The sequence below is a fragment of the Linepithema humile genome, chromosome 7 (genome assembly GCF_040581485.1).
Source record: "Linepithema humile isolate Giens D197 chromosome 7, Lhum_UNIL_v1.0, whole genome shotgun sequence".
NCBI lineage: Eukaryota > Metazoa > Arthropoda > Insecta > Hymenoptera > Formicidae > Linepithema > Linepithema humile.
The window spans coordinates 7,954,937-7,976,462 of NC_090134.1; the positions used below are offsets into that span (position 1 = coordinate 7,954,937).

Below are 21,526 nucleotides of genomic sequence, written 5' to 3' on the forward strand. Positions count from 1 at the left end.
TTACAATTCGAGAGGAACGTCAATATTTGGCCGGACAATAGCGGATTAACTTCGTGAAAGAATTGTTGATTCAACCGATACGCGTCGGGGGCGTATCGGTTGAATCGGTATCCGGAACATGTAATGTATCGTCGCTAGTTCAAAGTTCATGTTTCGTCGGAAGTGTGCGTCGAGTGAAATTTTATCGAATTATTAATGGATTATATATTTGCGATTGTGTATAGCCGGATATTTTATCAAATGTGATAAATACATATATACAATTAATAATACTATTTAAGAACACACAAGAGAACTACTGTTGGTTTCACATTACTCTCATGAAAGCGATTCTTTGCCTATATGAAGTTAGCCCCCCATTTTTCGATTTTGAATATTTTTTTAGTTGTTCTAGGTTGTTCTACGTTTGTTCTATATTGTTCCAAAGTTATGAGCAAAAAAATCGAAAAACATGACGGGAAAAGCAAAAAAACGATTTATTTTTGTGGCCACCCATTTTTAAAAAAATTCAAATTTTTTTGCTGTTCTGGATTGTTCTAATTGTTCTAAACATTGTTCTAAAATATTAATCCCCTTAAAAAAGAATTTAAAAAGATATAGCAAAAAATAGCATTAAGCGTCCAAATAGTATTTTTACATTTATCGCTATTATTATATTATGTTTTGACACCAAATTACATATTTAAGCTAAAAACGAATAGAACAACCTAGAACAACTCTCAGTTTCACCAGAACAAACATATAAAAGGCACTTTACTCTTGAAGGTAGAGAATTATTTTGTCTTTTTCGACCGATAATGTTACATCAGCGACACTAAAACCTAGAACAATGAGAAATAGACACAGAACAATCCGGAACAACTCTCAGTTTTGTCAGAACAAACGTTTAAAGAGCACTTTACTCTTGAAGGTAGAGAATTATTTTGTCTTTTTCGACCGATAATGTTACATCAGCGACACTAAAACCTAGAACAATGAGAAATAGACACAGAACAATCCGGAACAACTCTCAGTTTTGTCAGAACAAACGTATAAGGAGCACTTTACTCTTATATTTAAAAAAATAAAAAAATTCAAAAAAAATTTTTATGTGTAAAAAAACCAGTACATATTATGAATAATATAGAAATAAACCTAGAAGTATATGTATATAAATAAAAACTTAAAAATTTATACAATATATATTAACTTGTATAGTTCGAAAAAGATAAAATAATTCTCTACCTTCAAGAGTAAAGTGCCTTTTATATGTTTGTTCTGGTGAAACTGAGAGTTGTTCTGGGTTGTTCTATTCGTTTTTAGCTTAAATATGTAATTTGGTGTCAAAACATAATATAATAATAGCGATAAATGTAAAAATACTATTTGGACGCTTAATGCTATTTTTTGCTATATCTTTTTAAATTCTTTTTTAGGGGGATTAATATTTTAGAACAATGTTTAGAACAATTAGAACAATCCAGAACTGGCAAAAAAATTTGAATTTTTAAAAAATGGGTGGCCACAAAAATAAATCGTTTTTTTTGCTTTTCCCGTCATGTTTTTCGATTTTTTTGCTCATAACTTTGGAACAATATAGAACAAACGTAGAACAACCTGGAACAACTAAAAAAATATTCAAAATCGAAAAATGGGGGGCTAACTTCATATAGGCCGATTCTTTTCGTATTTTATGAGAGTGTACACGACTGTAATTATTAATTTTTTTTTAATTTTGGCATAAATCGATGTTAATAATAATGTTGGTAAATTAAATCGATATTAATAAGTACCAACAAAATTCTGAAATATTTAATAAATAGTAAATTCAAAATAATTAAATATTTATTTAGTGTGAATATTGCCCATTTAATTTAGATTTATAGTTCTAGTATATATGTGAAAACTCTTTGTACATTTAAAAGATTATATTTTTATAAAATGCTATCCTACAAAAACTCGGCACTTTATAAAAAAAACTAATCTTTTTATAAAAATACTGTACTTTACAAAGAGCTTGCACTATATATACTCAAGCGGATAAGAAAAAGTTCATCTTATATTTATATGTACGAGATTTAATAGCAAACCTCCACCTCTCGCCTAGTTGAACTCGAATGTGATTTCTCTGCCGTTTCACTTGTGATTTAATTTATGAAATATAACAAAAATACTAAAATCTATTGTCAGCAAATAGATCAAATGCATGAAAAATAAATTTCTAATTCCGCACATTATTCCTAAATAACTTTTCTAAAACCTAAAATTCCTAAAACTTTTAATCTATAATTCTATTTAATTATACAAAAATTACAAAAGACGTGACAATAACGATTGTAAATTAATATATTATTTAAGAATACACACTATGACTGTAAATTTTATTTTCATTTAAGCAATTGTTTCAGAATATTCTTTAAAGATTAATACGATAACTAATTTTTCATGTCACGAAAAATCTTAATTATCAAACAAACTGATATGCGACTCTCAGTAGATTTTCGCGACTCAATTCGAATGAAAAAGATTATCAGCAAGGTCAGACGGTAGGAAGGGAGGTTAATCTGTGGAGATTGTCGCGCCAGCAGAATTGTTTCTAGATATTTCTAGGTGTACATGTCGCTACTGATAAGCGACTGATAGTCGACAATAGTACTCACCAGCTGCGGCAGCCGCTTTGTTTGCTTCTAGCGCTCCGTACGGCGGTATGCCCATATGGGCGGGTGGCGGTTGCGTCAGGTGGTCCCCGTTCGGACAGAAGAAGGGCAGACCGCCTGGATGCGTTCCCGCCAAGCCCATCTTACTTGCCTGCACAACAATAAAAGTAAATGAATGTTAATATGCTGAGCGGCTCGCCTTACACGGGGATATCTGATAATATCTCGGCCGAAGTATATCGATACTTCGGTGTGATCATGTCACTTTAATTTAGTTAGTGAATAAAGAACAAACGGATAGTTTAGAATTATAATTGTTGAGTCACGTACAACAGCGACGAAAGCATAAATCTATAAAGGTGGCGAATATCGTGTGTAAAGCATACATATGCATAGTGCAAATGTTGAATTGGAGTATTTGATATCTCTGAATCGCCTCGCCTCTTAATAATGCATTATGCACATAGTAATGCACACAATAATAACCCTTATCACCTGGGCGTTTCCGCCCGACAATCATTAACTCTTATCTTTATGCCTAGTCATTTTTTTATTCACAATGTGCGATAGGACTCGCTTTACGATGCACGCATGACAAAACGTGCGCCGCGCGCGCATTTGGGAGTGAACGCCGATCGCACGACCGTGTTTACGCGGGCAACGGCAGTGGCGTGAAAGGCGCAAGGATAACGTCGGAGGATTTACAGTCGCCGGCTCTCAAAAGGAACGCGATATCCAATTCGATTCCAGCCGGAAGGGGAGCGCTTATCGAGGACCAGCTCGAACGTTAATTTGCAAAGACGGGATACGAACGCGGGTTTGCGGAGGGCGGGATGTACTTCTCGAGGCTCGAGGGCTCGTTCGACCTTTCCGTTCGTCCGCCTCGAATCGTATCGTCGAATTCGAGTGCCCTCCTCGACGGCAGCTACGTAACCCACCTACCACTTCTTCGACCTTCCCTTATATCTCCCCCCCCCCCTCTGGCCGCCCTTTGTCAAGTGACAGTCGATGAAATTAGTTCAATCTGTTCGCGCGAGCTCGCAAGATCGCGCGCGCCGTTTCCCTCTCCTCTCCCTCGTGTCTCTCGTCGTTCTCCATCTCCTGCTTCTCCTCGGTTCGCGGGCGATCGATATAGAGGCTTTCTCTTTCTCTCTCTCTCTCTCGCACTCTCGAGTGGTTGTCTCTTATCAGCAGCGGTGCTTACCATAAGTGCGGCGGTATCGCGCATCGATCTGACCGCAAGCAGGAGTCCCGGATCAAGGGGTTCCCTTTCCATCCAGGTTAGCACTCTCGAGAGTAAGCCGACAGCCTCTTCGGCGGTGGTCTCGTCTTCGCCGTCGTCCTCCTCGGTGCCGCCGTCGTGCCCGTCCTCATCCTCGTCGCCGTTGCGATCCGACCATCTGTCCTCCGCCTCGATCTTCACTCGGCAGTGCTGCTGCTGCTCCTCGTCTGGTTCTCTCTTCTTGACGAGACGCGCCAGCGCGCTCTCCTCGTCGACGATCCAGTTGCCGAGATCGTCGTCGCCGACCTTCAGTCCGACCTCCCTGGCGAGACCCTGCAGCTCGACGAGCAGCATCCTATCCTCTTCCTGATCCACCGCGTGGATTCTGTGCGGCAATATGGCGCCGTTGCACCCCGTCAGCGGATGATCCTCGCGATCGGCGCGCGGCAATGTCCAGCTGCGCGCGAAGGTCTCCGATCGGACGCTGAGCCAGGCGCGATGCAGGTCCGCGAACGCCTCCTTCAGCGTGAACTTCTTCAGGTACGCGTCCAGCCGATGATCGCTGCTGCTCCCTTCCGCGGGCGAGCTTGAGGTGTTGGATTTATCGCAGTAAACACCGGAACGCGCTCTCGACAATATTCCGGTGGCCAATCGCACTCTCAGCTCCCGGACGACCAGTCGTGTCTCCATGCAGTCCTTCGGTACGACGAAGAGTCGCACTAGGCCGTCCGCGGCGACGCAATCACCCTCCGGCGGCAGATAATCGGCACTCTCGGCCACCAGCACGGCGCCGTCCGGATGCATCGCCATTGCCGTGACGGCGAACTCACGGTGAAACCACCAGAGAAAGAGATCGGCCGTTAGAGAACCCCTGCCGCCGCCGGCGTAAACCACAGGCTGATTGAGCATGTTGACCCTGCGTAGGCAACGTGGACGCCAGTGGCGACCGGCCACCAACAATCGCGTCCGATGGTGACCTTCGTGATCCGCCGCCCCCACCACCCACACCCGTTCGCAGCGTCTCGTTGCGTCGCGATCGCCGCCGCCGCCGCCGCGTCGTTTACCCGGCAGGTCCCGCCAGTCCAGGTAACAAACGTGGGCGAGGTAAATCCGGCTGCGATCGTAGTTCTCCAAGGCGTTCCTTAGCCTCTCGATGGCGGATGTAGATGAGGCGGCGCGCGGCGGCGTCGCCGTCGTCGCCGCCGTCGTCCGACAAGACGCGGAGGACGTGGACACCGGAGAGGGGAACGGCGAAGGGGAAGACACAGTTGTTGAGGAGGAAGTCGAGACCGACGTGGTCGTCTCTGTCGATCCATGAACCGTCCCGTCGTTGTTCCTTCTTGCTCCCGCGGCGTTCCGCTTCCGCTTCGCGAGTCCCTCGTCGCCGTGATGGTCGCTCTTTCGACGACTGTCCCCGGCCGCTAATTTGATCGCTAGCGGATCGCTCGTGACCGACGACGAGGTGGAAGATCGCGCCGGGGACGAGGCACACGACGGTGGGGAGGTCGAACGGCGCGAGGACGCGCAAGAGGACGGCGACGACAACGACGTGGACGACGACGTTGAGCACGAGGAGGCGACGGTGGCGTTTTCGTCGGCGTTTCTCGTTGGCGGTCGATGCTTCCTCCCCGCGGCGTGTCTCTCCCGTCGTCGTTGCCTCTCCGGATAACGATGCACCGGGGCACCGTTTTCACGGGCTGGCTCGGAGCTGCTCTCCAGGGACTGGCGCATGCGCCCAGTCCACTGCGATCGACCCTCGTTGCACGCCGTCGTTGCCGCGGGCTTGTCCATTCTCGTTGTCGCGATTGCCGTTCCGCTTGACGTCATTGTCGTCGTTGTCGACGTCGCCGTTGTCGTTGTGGCGGTCGTCGTCGTTACCGCCGTCGGCGCCGTCGTCGTCGTCGTTGTTTCTTCAGCTTCGAGACTCGGAGAGCCGTGCTGCTGGGCGCGCACTTGGCGCCCCTTCGTGGCTGCCACTTTGCTGACACGCGCGCACTTGCCACCGCGAGGCGACATCGCGCTCTATTCTATCGTGCTCGCGACGAGCTCCGGTCACACGGATACGCGCATTGTTTGGCGAACGTGAATCGATCCCGTACCTATGCGAATGCGGATCACCTGGCAGCGCACGGCGAAGATCCGCGGTAGATCCGGAGGAGCCCGCGCTCCTCGTGCGAGCGCGCGCGCGCGTACGAGCCACTCATCCACGGCGCGCCGGCATCGCCTACAACCGAGCGATGACTGAGCGAGCGGCCGCGACGCGACCGTCAAAGGCCGGAGCGGGAACTAGAAGGCTTTGATGTACCGCCGCCCCGGCGCGCACAAAGCGAAAGCGGCCCCGGCTCGTTGGTTGGTACGGCGCGCGAGGGGGTTGGCGGGGATGGTTAGAGCGAGAGAACGGGAACGCGCGGCCGAGCGCGAGCGGTGGCGGCGACGGCGGGAGGGAAGGAGACAGAGGGGGCATGACGAGACGAGAGACACACGGTACAGTCGCCTCCTCGTTCCGAGCGTCCACGCGTGCTTGCCAGACGTCATCACGAGACTCGCGACATTAGCGTCCCCGTTATTATCCGCCGGTTCCGGTCGAGACTGTACCTCCGCCTGACGACGGCGACGGCGATAGATAAGGGATTTCCGTCTCCGAGGACTAGTCGGTTGAGGCCCGCGGATTTCGCGTATAACGCCGTCGCGCGCGCAAAAGCCTCTCGATGAGAGAAGAACTTTCGCAAATGCCAAGCGTTTATCTCCGCTACTTAAAAATTCGCACGGTTTATTAGTTTTCTCCCGCAATGTTTATCTCGCCGTAGTGAAAGATAGAAAGACGAGCGTACACGCTCGCTAATATCGTCATTCGCGAAGCCAGAGAAATCGAGAGAAAATAATAGCGCGAGCCAGACAATTAGCGAACATACGCTAAACGTCAACGGGTGAATCCGCGATGACCGGCTGTTGGGGATCTCGTATGCGCTGAGATCTGAATACGGGCCAAAGTCAACTAAATATACCGATCCATTTGGCCGCATAATGGCGTCGGGGGCGCGTGTTTGAAGAACGCTTCTGCTAGCTCGCGCGAAACAAGTTAGTTCACAAAGAGGCGCAGATTTGTTTCGGCGTACGGCCGGAGTTAAAAGCACGGCTTTTCCGCCGGTGTGTTTGTTCAGGCTGTTTATCGCGCGCGCTAAACGCAGATCGTTGACACCCGATCCCGTTGGCGCCGTAATCAGAACAATCTCAATCGGAAAAACAACGCTTCCGGTGAATTTATACCCGCGATTAATCAAACGCCCGCCGTTTCACGCGCACGACTAATTTTATACAGACAAAGGGAAAATAAACTTTGTATCCCGAATGCTTACACTTGTAACATACGATACGCAGTATCGTTGACATATTTCACTTTGCTAACATTAATTGGACTTTTTGAAATGCGCCATCGAAATTCTCTTTCGCGTTGAAATAATTGTAGGAGAGTTTGATTTGTGATAAAAAAATTCGACAAGACACCACCGATCCTCGGTTGTGGAAAAAAAAATAATTAGTTGAAGAGAAAGAGAGATGTGAAGGGAGGCGGAAACGGAGACGAGAGAGAAAGAGACGCGAGGCGCGACGCTGGGATTAATATTACAAATCGGATTTAGCCTTGGGCGCTGGTCGCGCGCATGATTATCGGCGTGTCGGCATTTCATAAACGCGTCCACATCAAACGCAGCGGGTCGGTCGATCGCGATAATATTTGTCACGTAGTTGCGGTACGTGGCGGCAGGCAGGCGTGTGCACCGCGCGGCTATACGGTAATCGATCGGCTATGCCAGCAGCCAGGTAGGTACTATGCGTGATTATTCTCTCTCTCAGGTACGTCGTGCGCTATTTACATGCCCCTGGACTTTTAACGCCGCATGCATGCACGCACGCGGCGACGGCAGTTCGATCCGGCGATCTATCGCGTTGCCCCGCGATCGACAATGCTGGTTTAATCTCGCGGAGGGAATATTGGCGACGAAGCGGCGCGCGGTCACGTTCCGAAATTAGTGGAATGCAGCATAGCATCGTTTTAATTAATATGCGCGATGGCGCACGTCAATTTTCGCGAGATTAATACATTAGCAACTAGAAAAATATAATTATGGTAATTATTGACCGTTGGAGTCTCGCGCGCTCTTCCGAGTGTTGTTCGTGATATTTTGATCGTGATATTGAAATTGTTGTGGAAAGCACAAAGAAAACTCTGTACTTTCACTCGTAACCAGTATTATCTATGCGGTTAGTAATCTTATTTCCTTTAATAGCTGCAATTGCTGTGTAAGCGAGGAAAGGAAGTTTACATTAATCGTGACGGAAAAGATAAATAAAAGCAAATGTAACATAAAACATATATAAATAGGATAAGATAACAATTATTAGTAAGATAATAATGGTAATTGTAGCACGATTCAATTCTAGGCATTCTAAAATATAGATTTTTATATCGCGTGCCCGTATTCTCGTTTATCGAATCGAAATTTCTTCGACCTCTCGTTTTCTTTTACACGCTTCGCACGTGTTTTGTGCCTTTTTATTGCGAGCACGTGCGTTCGAAATTTAAGCAATCCTACTTAATATCAATTAACACCTGAGATGGAAACTAGTCGCGCTCAATACGATCACGATTTTAGAGCGCCGTACAGCCAACGCTGGTGTATCTGTCGTCGTATCTGACTTTGCATCGTACGGGTCCCCTTTCTACAACTGTGACATGAACAGCGGGGCCTATCTTTGTGAACGTGTAGCTTTTAATTGGGTTATCTGTCCCGGAACGCCGCCGTCGCTGTACCGATATAGCGCATTTCCATGTAACGCCAGCGCGACCCGAACGGAACATATTTTATTTAAAGATAGCTCCGGCGAGAAAGCGTGCCGGGCGCGCATATGTGTCTTTTCCTTGCGGTGCTTTGCCGTCGCGACCGAGCGCGCGCGCGCGCACGACGGCTCCGATCTCTCGCCTCTTTATCTCTATTTAACACTCGGTCATTTCCGTGTAATCAAATTATCGCGCGATAAGATACATTCCGGTTATAATTTTGAGAATCGAGATTAGATAAAATCTTCGTGGAAATGTGAGATGGAAACAAAGATTCTGTAACAAGTTTTCGTAATGTTCAACGTAGCGCGATATTGTCTATTAATTAATCATTAAATATCCCGTTGCAACATTTAATGATTAATCGTGTAGAAAAAGATGAAACTTATTTGTAAGTCCAATTTTCTATGAACGATCACGGATATTTACAGCTATCGCAAACCAACCACGAATCGACTGTTCGATCTCCTCCGAGGCCTTGGTCGGAATACGCACAACGAAAACCGATACCTTCCGACCGCGAGAGAACCGGATACCGGCAGGATCCGACGCAAAACGCGGGTATTATCGATCGCGACTCTCTCGCAGGACGAGCGGCGCGGATATAATCGAATTACCTGGCGAATTTGCGAGAAGGGCGGTTGGAGACCGATTCGAAGTTTCGGGTGTTCTCTCCTTCCCTCTTCCTCCCTCTCTCTCTCACTCTCTCTCTTTCTCTCCTCTCCCCCCCCCCCCTCTCTCTCTCGACTGCGGCAGACAGAGCCGTGTCGTGAAGAGCAGCCTCCCCTTTCTCTTCTCTGCCGACGGAGGGAGAGGGAGAGAGAGTTTACCATCGATTTAACTCCCTTCGACCTCCTTCCCTCCTCTTTCTCTCTCTTTGTTTCGCGTGCAACAACACGGTCATATGAGTCTTCCACTCGGAAAGATCGAATCGGATCCGTCCCTTTTCCTTTCGCCCTTAGCGCGGCGACAATTCGATTCACCCTATATTCGCGGCGAAAAAGTGTCAGACACGAGCAAAGCTCTCCCTCTCAACGGAGGAATCGCGTAACGTCGTAACAAGTTCAACTCGTCGACGACGATGTCGGAGCATCCGAAGAGGGTCGCTTACGAATTCACTTCGAAAGGTATTGTAGTTCGAAGAATGATATTTCTGCTCGAAATTGCCTCTTGTCGCGATTCTTACATAAATTTGTATTTATTCTCAAATTATTGTATAAAGATAAATGCAATTAGTAGCGCGATGAAATAAGTTATTGTTCGTAGATTGTCGATATATCAAGACTATTATTTTGCGGAAGATTTGCGATTTCAGTCTGCAATCTCGCCACATATCACGTTTCCGTCCGCGTCTTTCTCTTTTTTCCGCCGTTTCGCTGAAATTGGCCCGGCCTCGCGCGAAAGTGCGCGCCTTTCCTCGCTCTCGCGCGAGCACGAAAATATGCATGAATTATTCGAGATACATTAATCCGATTGGCTTCCGAAGGAGCCGTCGTCGCCCGCCGCTGTACCATTCCACTTTGCTTCTTTTCCTACCGCGCCGATCCCGTTTTCCCTCGCCTCACCCTGTCCTCTCTCTCTCGCGGACTCCAGACGAGACGAGGTCGAAACCAGGGTAGAAGGGTGAAGACTGGCGAGGGTTGGACCGAGGCGAAGCAACAACCTCGGCGAGAGAGGGATAAAGCGCGGGAGGAGATGAGGGAGGCGGAGGTGGAGGAAGAGGAAGACACGGAGAAACGGCGGCGGGAAGAAGAGGGCGGAGGACACGTCGAGGAGAAGGAGAGCGAGGAGAGGGGACGCGGTGAATGGAGCCGCGGCGCACGGAGGCGGTGGTGGCCAACCCCAAGCCGAGGTTGCCGGGGCAACGCGGGAGGCGTAGGCGCTCTGGGGACAGGGAGGAAGGGTTTCCCTCGCTCGCTCGACCAGGGCCGCCGCGGGAGTCGCGGGGTGGACGACGAGGGGTTGGATTCTGACGCGGGGGCGCTACGACACCGGCGGAGGGAGGGTGGCGATAGGGTTCGCAGCGGGGAATAGGAAGGGCTGGCATGGACGTCGACGACCGACGGACGTCCAAGTACGACCGACGGCGGCGGACCGAGGCGAGGATGGGTGGCGAAAACCACCCTCGCGCCCTTTCCGCCCTTCGCGCACCCTTCGTCGCTGTATTTATTCCTAAACGGATCGAGTTACCGCGAGAGGACCGTGGAATTCACCGTTGGATATTCGCAACTCAGGCCGCACTTTACACTTGAAAAAGGAAAAGATTACATTAAGGTGCCCGGATAATTGTCAACACATTGGTATTTTTAACCCTCAAGTAGTCACTTGTCGCTGATAAAAATAAAAATAAAATATTTCTTTGAAAGTCTCTCTTTGTCGCATTTTCACATCGAGATAAAAAAATATTGTTCGAATTTGCAGTTTGCAGTTTACAGTTTCGGCTGACAGAAATACGTGTATTTGTCAAAGAAGCTGCAGCGATCCGAATAATTGAATTTCTCACGCCCTCAGAACTTGTTAAGAACGTCATTAACACGTCTTGATTATCAACACAGCGGCAATGCGTTTATGTTCGTTAGACGCGGATCGAACATTACATGCAATTACTCATAAGGGCGGTATGAATTTGACAGATTGACGCAATAAGCGAAGCCGTACGTGCATAATTAAACGAGACACTGGAATTATCTAGTCAACATGATGCACGGAACATGACAGCGCGAGCACCGACATAATTGTTACCTTGTGGCGGAGTGCGCATGTATTCGCACTTTGCGCTCGCAGCGGTTTAAGGAGATTATTATCGCACTCTTTCCCGGAAATATATTAACCGCTCTCTCTCTCTCTCTCTCTCTCTCTCCCGTCATTCCGCGATTGTTACTTCGAATCCCAATATGAAAATTCGCAAAAGCTTACATTCACAAAAGTACTAAAGTTCATCCAAGTTTCCTCGCTATTAAAAGGCATGATTTCACTCCCAAAACTGTGCATTACGAACGACGAATTTTAACGGGATTTCAACCCATTTCTCAAGTTTCACAAACTCAATTTCAAATCATTTCTAGTACAGAAAGTTTCCTCATTAAGCTTCCTACCGTTTCTATTTGACTATTAATAGTGCGTCTAGAAGTTACATTCTCGTATTTAAGAACAATGATAGGCATCGCATGTCCGGATGACGAATATTTTTCTCCTCCGAATTGCGTAATGGTGATTTTCCAGCTTCAAGATGTTGAAGCGAATTGAGTGCAATAATATCGGCAACGTGTATGTTTAGCCAGATTGTAATACCGGCTCGCCGGAAGTGCACGTAATCGAGCGAGACCCGGAGTTGTTCCAGAAGTGATCCATACGAGGGTGGTTGCGCGAGAGCGCTGAATATTCATCGCACAGGATTGTATAGGTGAGTCGTTGTACGCGCATGCCCGCCGTCGGCAAGACGCGGAGGAGAGAGGATGTAATCATTATACCTCGCGTGTGTCTCCCGCTCGTCTTCGCGCTGTTTTTTAAAGCGCGCCAGGATACGCCGTCGCTGCAATTACACACGTTTGTCATCGCGCTTACTCACCCTCGATAACGTGTTTTCACAGCGAAGAGTAAACAGCCGGAAGAACATTTTCGAACTTGAATCGCTTTCTAATTTTTATTAATCGCGCGGAGAACGTATATCGGAGATATATTTTTTTCTCAATTTCAAAATTGATTCTATCCACAGATTATTGTTACGACAGAAAATACCATTGCGTTCTTTTCTGTTGGAGATGAAGCTTTGAGAGATTATTTCCCCCGATGTGGAAATAAAGGCGCGTTTGTTTTGCATAAAAGCCGTTCTTCCCGCAACAAGCGTTACGCGTCAGTTATGTGAATAACGGATGCACGAGCGCATAGATGCGGTGCATCCGCGGCGGCGTCGGCGTATTATAAATCGCGAGATTAATATACGCGAGACACAATTGCCCGGAGGCAGCAGCGCGCCGGTTAGTTCTTCGTGTTAAACAGGATGGTAATTGGTCGAGTGTGTTAGCGTTTCACCTATCTGCGTGCGTGTACGCGCACGCGTGGCCCGGCGAGAGAGTACGCACGCAAGCACGCAACGCACGCACGCACGCACGCATGCTACACGCATCCTACACAGCATCCCGTCTCCGCACGCAGCATACCTACGCTAATAATTCCGGCAATGTATTGGAGTTAATTAATCGCGAATACCAAGTGTATCTGCCATGCAACGCTCGCGAAGACCGCTTCTGATTATTATTTAACTGCACTCTGTCGAGATGCGTTTAGTTGAGTTTTGCAAAATAAAGTAATAATCGAAATTTGCAACACATCAATCTCGGCAAAAAATCGCGCTGTTGAGTCTTTATAAAATATATGCTAAAAAGTTCTATCTATCGAAAAGTAAATTCTCCCACGAATTTTCGGTACATTCGTGCAGTTCAAACTCTTGTTAAAATTATCGCAATGCGCTTCAGATAATTCTACAGGGTTAATTTCCGTTTATCTCGATCCGCAACAGGCTCTTTCCCTCCTCAAACGCCACCGCGAGCAACACCAAGAAAACCAAAGCGACGACCAAAGCGTAGACCTGCGTTCGACATTCGTGATGAGGGAACGGACCGCGCAGGGTAAGAATGGTGGACGACCGTGTCGGGTGGTCAGGCCGCCTCCGACCGGCACGGGATCGACGGAGGGGGGTGAGGGTGGACGGAGACGGATACAGGGACGGAGGGAACAGAAGAGAAACGGAAGGAAAGAAGGTGGGAAGCGGAGGGAAGGAGAGAACGCGGTGAGCGAGGGTGGTGGACCGAGGGGGGTAGGTCGGCGACGACGGGGTTGAACATGAGTACGCGCGAGAGCCGGAGGGGTTATCGATGGTGGCGGATAGTACGTCAGGGCCGGCGGGGGTGTGGGCGGCGGGGATTCAAGTGGAAGCTGCGGCCAATCCGAAGGAATCGTCGCCATGGCTACCGGCGCCTGCGTCCACCGGCTTGCACGCAGACTTGCTTACCGGGACACACACACACACAACATGCACGAGGGCGCGCGCGAGGAGCGCGAGCGTACGCCGACACACACGCACACGTCGGCCGCGTATATATACACAATCAGGATCATTCCCCTCCTTTCGCGTATACGGTACGGTTCTTCCCCCTTCCGGTAACCGACGCCACACTCCACCAGCGTCGAGACGCCCAAGACCTACGTGGGCGAGTTCCTCCTTTAACCCACTTTCCGCTGCAACTGTTACGAACTTAACCCTAGAACCTGGGCGCTGATTATCGGCCCGCTGCAACAGTTTCAATCGCGTGTCAATGTACGCTGCATTGCATCGGTACGTTTCCAACGCGTACGTAAGATTCGCGTGAGAGAAGCAAAGTTTTCCCTCCTCGAATGCAGTTATACTTTTTCCCTCAACGAGTTTATCGTATCAATTTGTTCAACAGCATCTCGCATTCTCTTGCGTTCGCAATTTCGAGTCGGCGTTTCTCAAGGCGTATCATAAGCTAAACAAAATTAATGCAGAACGACATGCTTCATATCCTACATACAGCCGGACTATATCGCGCGGCTAACATATGAAACTTTGTTTAACCCACTTTCGTGGCGGCCAACTTAAAACCACATGCGGCCTGCTAACTGTTGCTCCCTCACGGGACACTTCAGATTCTCCACTGGCTTTCGTCACACCGTCGTCGTCCGTCTCGTGTTTTTTACGGCACCCCCTTTGAGGCGCACGCGAAGAACACAAAGAACAAAGAAGCGCACTTCAGAGAAGCACCAAAGAAGCACGCCGCTTAAATAATGCCGGGCAATTTGCGGGGGACCGCGCCTAATCTTTTCGCGACCTGTCAACGCGCGGGATTCATACGCAAATGATTGAATCGTATTCGCGAACGACAGCTAACATCGCGCGTGCGACGCAAGATAAAACACAGGCTATTTCGTTTAAACGTTTCGACGAAACTATTTCTGCCATAATTTTCCAAGCTTGTAATTTTTTCATTCAACTCGTAAATTGATGTAAGTTACTCTATGTTAATAAATTGTCACGTTTATCCCAAACTCGGATGACTTTGCGAAAGCCAGTGATTTAACGAACACACATAGCATTTTGTCCACGAGACCCCGAATAACGTCGCTGCTCCCTATCGAATTTCTCGCTCCTTCATCGAGCTTGAATGAAGTTTTTGTTCCGTTCAGAAGCGAGTTCACCATTATGTAATGTTAGCGTTTAGGGCTAGCAAGGTTGCGCAAACGAGCGCGCGTGCGCTGAAAAGGGAGTGTCCGCCTAACCCGCCTCGAGAAAGGGGCTCTTTCCCCCTAAATCTCTTCTCGACCTGGCATTATATAATTATTCCGTAGAAATGCAAGGGCGAAACGTAACGCAAAGGTATACGCGAGCACCGTTTCCCGAACACGAGGCTTCTCAGTCTAGGAAGTCGACTGTTTGTAGAGCCTGTAATTTTCATTTTTATAGGAGCGCGCGCCCCGGCGCTCTTTTGACGATTGCATTACCGCATTATTCGCTGTTCTTCAACAGCTCGCGTGTGGCCGTGCCCCTTGTAAAATCACCGCTCGCTCGTTAAATCTCGAGAACGATTCGTTAGCCATTACGTTTTGAAGGAAATTCATATCGTAAAACGACAAATAGTACAATCATCGCATGTATTATTTTACAAATATCACACGAGCGAGAAAAACAATTAACATGAATATTTTGTAGATAAAAACATATAATTTGTAGTTTCGCGTTTCACGCGTAAAGTCTTGGCGCCTTTGATCAAGGTATGTTTGCAGATGAATATATTTTCGTTGATTTAAAATTTGCAGTTAAGAAACATCTCGTAAGGCAGATATAAGACACGGAGAATCGCGTAACAGAAACGTCGGCCGAGAGATGGTTTCGGAGTGGTGGATTGTGGAAAGTCTTGCCCGCCGGTGCGGAGGAAATACTTTTTCCCTCGTCGGCAAACAGAAAGTTTCGCGCAAGGCCGCCGTTCTTCACTTTCACCTTGTTTCTCAACCCTTTACATTTCTGAATCCCCGATAAGTTTGTATCTTATTCCGTAGGGCGAAAAGTTGCCGGCGAGTCCGGCGAAACTTTCGCGAAACTATCAGCCGCGCGCGTCTGTGGAGAATCGATAAACTGCTATCTCGAGAGAAACGAACATCCGACGGGATCAACTTGAAGAATAACTCTTTAACCTTGAACATTCCATCGACATGTTCGCTCAGCGGATTGTTAACGTTCAAGCGAACTTCCGTGAAAAAAGTTTCCAAGTTGTCGTCGTGGAAAAGCATCCCGGGGAAAAAAAATGTACTGCCATTTCGAGGGTGCAAACAGTTTATTTAATCTGAAAAACCCATTTGCACGCGAGGGGAAGGGGGACGATAAGCAAGGCTGATGAGCAGGAATAGGATCAAAGGCCACACTCGCCGTCCCCTCCGCCAACCATTTCCCTCGCTCTCCCTTCTATACTTTCGCGTTTTTATATTTCGATCGTTGCACATTCTCAATTTATATCGCCCGATTTTTTAAGTGAGCGTCAGTAATGCTACGCGTTTCTTTTTTGCAATTCAATGTACCAACTACTTTGTGAATTTTAAATTGCTGTATTGTTGCCACGTTCGATCGACGCTTACACGCGAACGAATGCGTGTAGGATATAATGGGATATCCACACAAAAATTTTCTCCGATTTTCTCAGTCGCCGTACAAACAACTCGCGCCGACAATCGCGCGCAGCATCCAGAAAGGAAGACGAAGAGAAAATAGCCGAAAAACATGGAACGACAGAAAACAGAATCGACTCTTTCTCTTCGTATGCATTAAACGCAGCGAGAAAAGGAAACGACATCGAAACGCGAAAAGACGGCGAGAAAGAGCAACAAACAGAACAAAACGGCGAAAAGAAGAGAAATGCTTTTCCCGCTTGCCTCCCCTCTTCGCTCACCGCCGCTCGTCATACCGTCCTTTCCCGTCTTTTCACGCGCCCAGCATCGTTCGAGAGAAAGGAAAACTGCGAGAGGTGCCACTTTGGAAGCACGAAGCGTTAGCGAGCGCGTAAAGCGCTTTGCTCGGTTCCTTAGACGCAAGTTCGGCGCCAAACACCAGAGGTCTTTTGTTTTATAAACAGCTCGACGTTATACCTGACTGCGCGCACACGTACGTGTATAGGGCGCTCCGAAACCTGCTATCTAAATTTTCCTCACAGATTCTTTGATTAATTCGAAGAGAAAGTCGTGAATAATATCACGTCAATCGATGAATTTAGTGTTTCATGAGATAATTAGAAATGAAAATCAAAATAAACAAACAAAAATAATAATCTAGCATGAAAATTATTTAGCTGTCATTTAAACGAGATTAAACTTTTAGATTAAACATATAAATGGAATTTTACGATTTTGCGACTAGCATCCTTTTCAGCGGAATCTATTTTTTGGTTCAACGAGTGCGCGCAATTTATAAGACATCCTATGTACGCGACTACATGCGCCACCGGGTGCAGAGGTCGAGGTCGGGCCCTATGCGCTCGAATGACGCTGTTGTGTGCAATCAGGCAACGCTCGCGTGTGCGTTTGATCTGCGAAAATCGCAAACGAGGTCCCGCAGCGTAGATTCCGTTTTTGTACTAAACGAAGGAACATCGTAGCGGTACACACACACGCGAAAAGGGTTTGCCAAGAGAAAGAGAAGAAGGGAGAAGAATGAAAGGGAGAGACGAGCAAAGCACCTGTTTCGGGCTCGACGGAAGTTCATGCGAGCGAAAATGTTTCGAGTGGAGACTTTTTGCGCGAAACGGCAAATAATGAGCGAAAAACGTCTGTTTAAACGGTGCCTTTGTACGGCGATGCTTTCGGCGATTCTTCAGAACGGTTTTTACCTCCGAGTTGCTGCTCGACGGGCGAAAGTGTTGCGTGTGACGATTAGAAATTACGTAGAATTCTATGCCAATTAGCTCGCTTAGACATAAAAGAAAGAAAGTTGCACAGAAATCGCATAAATCTGTGCTCGCTATTTATAGATATAATCGAATATTCAGACACTACATATAAAGGTGTTAAATGTTTTATGATTAAATCACATATCGTTTCAACGCGGTTAGATAATCGAGTGAGCTGGAATAAAGTGCGTATCAAGATTTTATAAAATCGCGAAATAGAGACACAGGCTCGTTAAATCGAATTTCTCGAGTACGTAACCGTGTCAAAGACTCGGCGGATTATGCCACTCTCCCTCTATGGCCGTCGCTTTGTTTGAGGATTCCTATCGCGCTCGAAAATGAATAATTCGTAATGTTAAATGCCAATATATTCGATACGTGCCCGCTGGACACACATTGCGGCGGATGTTATTAAAATATTTCAGTCGGCTAATGGTTAAATGGCGCGAGCTTGAATTACTTGTCGCGGCCGATCGATGGTGCCTCTGTATGCACAACGCGGATCGTCGATTTTATTTTATTCGCGAGAAAACATTTTTTTGCGGTGACATCGGCCGAGTGTCAAAGGTGGAAATGAGAAATTGCGGAAAATGCACGGAGCGACAATTAGGATATCGCTGAAAATATCTGACTGTTATTTGGAAACAAGCGCGTAGAATTGAAACAGTAGTTTTAGCACAAGAAATTTTTATTAGCGCATGGTATAAAAGTTACATAAAGCGATTTAATAAAAAAATTTATATTTTTCTTCGGAACTGTATTAACATCCTAATTGCCACTCCGTGCACCTGCATCACAAATTAATTATAAATTTGCCTTTAAAATTTTATTTTACGAAAAAACTTTAGCCTGAATGTATAAAACGTATAAAAAAATATTACTTTTCTCTGTTGCTTCTGATATCTTGCGACTCCGTAGAAGGTTATATATATATATATATGTTTCAATATATTATATGTTATATGTTATTATATGTATTTAAATTCTCGTCAGATGCGTCTGTTACGAAAATATCGACGCGGATTGGATTTAATATATCCTTCGAATAAAGTTTTGGTACGCAATTAACGAGGCTCGCCGTAAACGCAAATACGGCTGCACGCTCTGGTAATTAGTTCCTAACGCGGGATTAAACTGCAATTAGCTCGACGATGCAATTTTGCGAATTAAAACAGACTCCCGCTGGCGACACGTAATCTGATGTACCTTCGTTTATTTCGTACCTATGAATCGCCATTTTGTGACCTTTTAAACGGACAAATATGCATTCAGTGCGGTTTTGTAACGGTGCTATGTGATTTCAACACATAGATCACGCCCGACGGCCAGTACCTCTCTCTCTCTCTTTCTCTCTCTCTCTCTGTCTCGCTCATCCGTGTATGCGTCCCTCTCAATCTCTCTCTGTCGTCCTCTCTGCACGAGCCGTATTGAGTTTTCGCGGTAACTCGTTTAACTAAGCAGTACGCCGATATTGGTAATCTGCCAATGGCCATTTAAATACCGGGACTGGCCTCCCCCTTTTTTTCGCGCGCATTTTCACCGGAAAATGTCATTGTTGACTGCGCCGGCACGTTTAAAAACCGGTCACCGCCGGTATTAAAAGCTACCCTTCCAAGGGGAATTCAATTATCCTTCGACGTTCGCGGATCGGAACTTTGCGATAAACTAAAAAAACTGCGACACGCTAAATGTTTCACACTCGAGCTATTTTAGGGTGCAAAAAAAAAGAGGACCGATGCCGTGCTTTGGTGACCCAAATCAAGGCGCGACGAGTAAAAATAAATGTAACGTTACGAGGATATTTCTGCAGGCTGTCCGTGCAGATTTCCAGATGCGAAATCTTGCAGAAAATTCCACGCGTTATTTGCGTTATTTCATTAAATGTGAAATATCAAAAAACAACTCTTGAATGACCATAACACTTTTAATTTCGAATTGTTTGAGACAAAGCTTATAATATTGACAAGAACGGAAGCGGGCTACTGTTAATTTTACCGCGTTCAACGTTTCACGACAACGTCGCAAACAACGTCGTCGTCAGATCGGCGAGGCTCATTTAATTCGGAATAAACAAGAGCCTCGAATTTAGAGCTCGGATCGCGCTGCCTCGTGACCACGCACGTGCATCGGCAGTCGCGTGGCCCACCGGTAGCATATTTATCAGTCGATGTCGTCGATGTAGCATGCGCGAAACGGGGATGAAGATGAAGAGAGAGAGAGCAGCGGTAGAGAAAGAAAGGAGCGAGGATAGAAATGTTCGTGTCGCGTGGCGGAAAAAGAGACAGTGGGCAGAAGGTGGATGAGTTTGGTAGGCAAGAGGGAGAGGAGGAGGGGGGGGGGGACGACCTGGAGGCCATAGGGGATGGAGTTAGGTCGACGGATGGGTGGATGGTGGTTGGGTGGCTCGGAGGGTGGCTGTCGGCAGGATCAAAGGGCGGTGCTCGTTCGAGCTTTCGAGGGACGGTGGCGCTCGGGGATAGAGGGTGGCGCGCGACGAGGGAGGACCGGGGACGAGGGAGGGTGTAGAGTAGTGGTCCATACGGGGGAGGGGACCGAGGGAGGAAGCGGGCGCCGCGCTCGGGGTGCTTCGAATGGAGCCGACGGGCCGGAGGGTAGAGGTGGGTGGCGATGCTACGTGGGTGGAGGCGACAACGAGCAAATCTGATTTTCGCTTCACTTGCTATACCTCTGCCTCTTCCACCCCCCCCCCTCTCCACCCTCCGGATCACCCAACCAATCCCCCCCGTCCTTCCCTACCCCCCTATTCTGGACCGTGTACGCGTTCCCTCACGCATAATTCCCGCGCGCTCTTTATCCCGCCGTCGTCTCTCGCTCGCTCGTTATATGTGCCGGTCGCCGCTGCCGCTTCAGCATGTCCTCGACTTTGGCATACTTCGCACAGTCGGTACATACTACTGGATGCACTCTCGTCGCATCCCTTAACCAACCCTACCAGAACGGAAAGTTTGCTGCGAACTTTCGCCGCGACGCGGACGCGGCGTTAATCCCTTTAACGCTCCGCGGTCGACTATGCTCGGTGGTTTTAAGAATCGGATTAGAGAAAAATTTCGAAAGACACACACGACTCCGTGGATCAAATATTTGCCCCGCGATTTGCGTAACTGCGCAACAGACGCGGTCAATTAGCGTCGTGAAAGTCGATGTTACATCAGACGTACGCAACTTCTAGCGGATAAATAATTAAAGCCGCTGTAATTGATATTTCTTCCAATACAAGCGCCACGAATCATTTATCATCCGGTTGAATCACGGCGATCTGAATCTCGCTTGGAAACTCGCTTCTATCGATTTCTCTAACCGCGCAGAACGGCATAACAATCTCGCGACATTGAAAAGTTTGCGAGGCTATACCGCTTCCTCTAACTTGTCCACAAATACCGGATGCGAGCAACTAATACACAGGCACGCCAAGGGTACATAAGGCTGTCTTCACGCTAATACTTCTTGATGCTGCATAAGCAACTCGGTTGGTGAATGGCCAAGTTACTCGGCAATCTCTGCGGAGTCTATAAGTAGCTGATATTTCACGGAAAACGTACAAACGGCGGATTTCGCAATTTAGCAAAACTTCAGAAAATATAACATCAATTCTGTCGAATGTATAAAAGATAAACTATGTTTTTATTTTCAATTATTCTTTTTATTACTTTGAATTTTAATCCAATAGTATTAATAATATTCTGATAAACTTCATTCGTGTCTCGTGCAAAAATAATATAAACTTGAATTGATTTGCGCTAGTTTGCAGCATCGAAAATTTTCTTTCTTGCCGAAGAGAGAAAAAGACGAGTAGCCGATATACACGGAACGGGAATGGCACGACACACTCGCGCGACAAAGAACGAGTATCTCGTAGGCG

The 21,526-nt window shown here is 47.3% G+C and overlaps 1 protein-coding gene across 4 annotated transcripts in view; it reads right to left on the bottom strand.

Moving 5' to 3' along the window:
• The window catches only part of LOC105675787 (uncharacterized), a 34,338-nt gene extending 28,223 nt beyond the window's left edge, over positions 1-6,115 (bottom strand). The window contains exons 1-2 of one of the 4 annotated variants that reach the window (XM_012373191.2): positions 3,841-6,076; positions 2,640-2,787 (exon numbers count right to left, since the gene is read on the bottom strand). In XM_012373191.2, the coding sequence (XP_012228614.1) occupies positions 2,640-2,787; positions 3,841-5,874 (2,182 nt within the window). In that variant the 5' untranslated portion in view covers positions 5,875-6,076. Of the gene's footprint in view, positions 1-2,639; positions 2,788-3,840 lie in introns of all 4 variants that reach the window. The other 3 variants (XM_012373192.2, XM_012373193.2, XM_012373194.2) reach the window with 3 other exon arrangements.
• Positions 6,116-21,526: the final 15,411 nt, after the last annotated feature.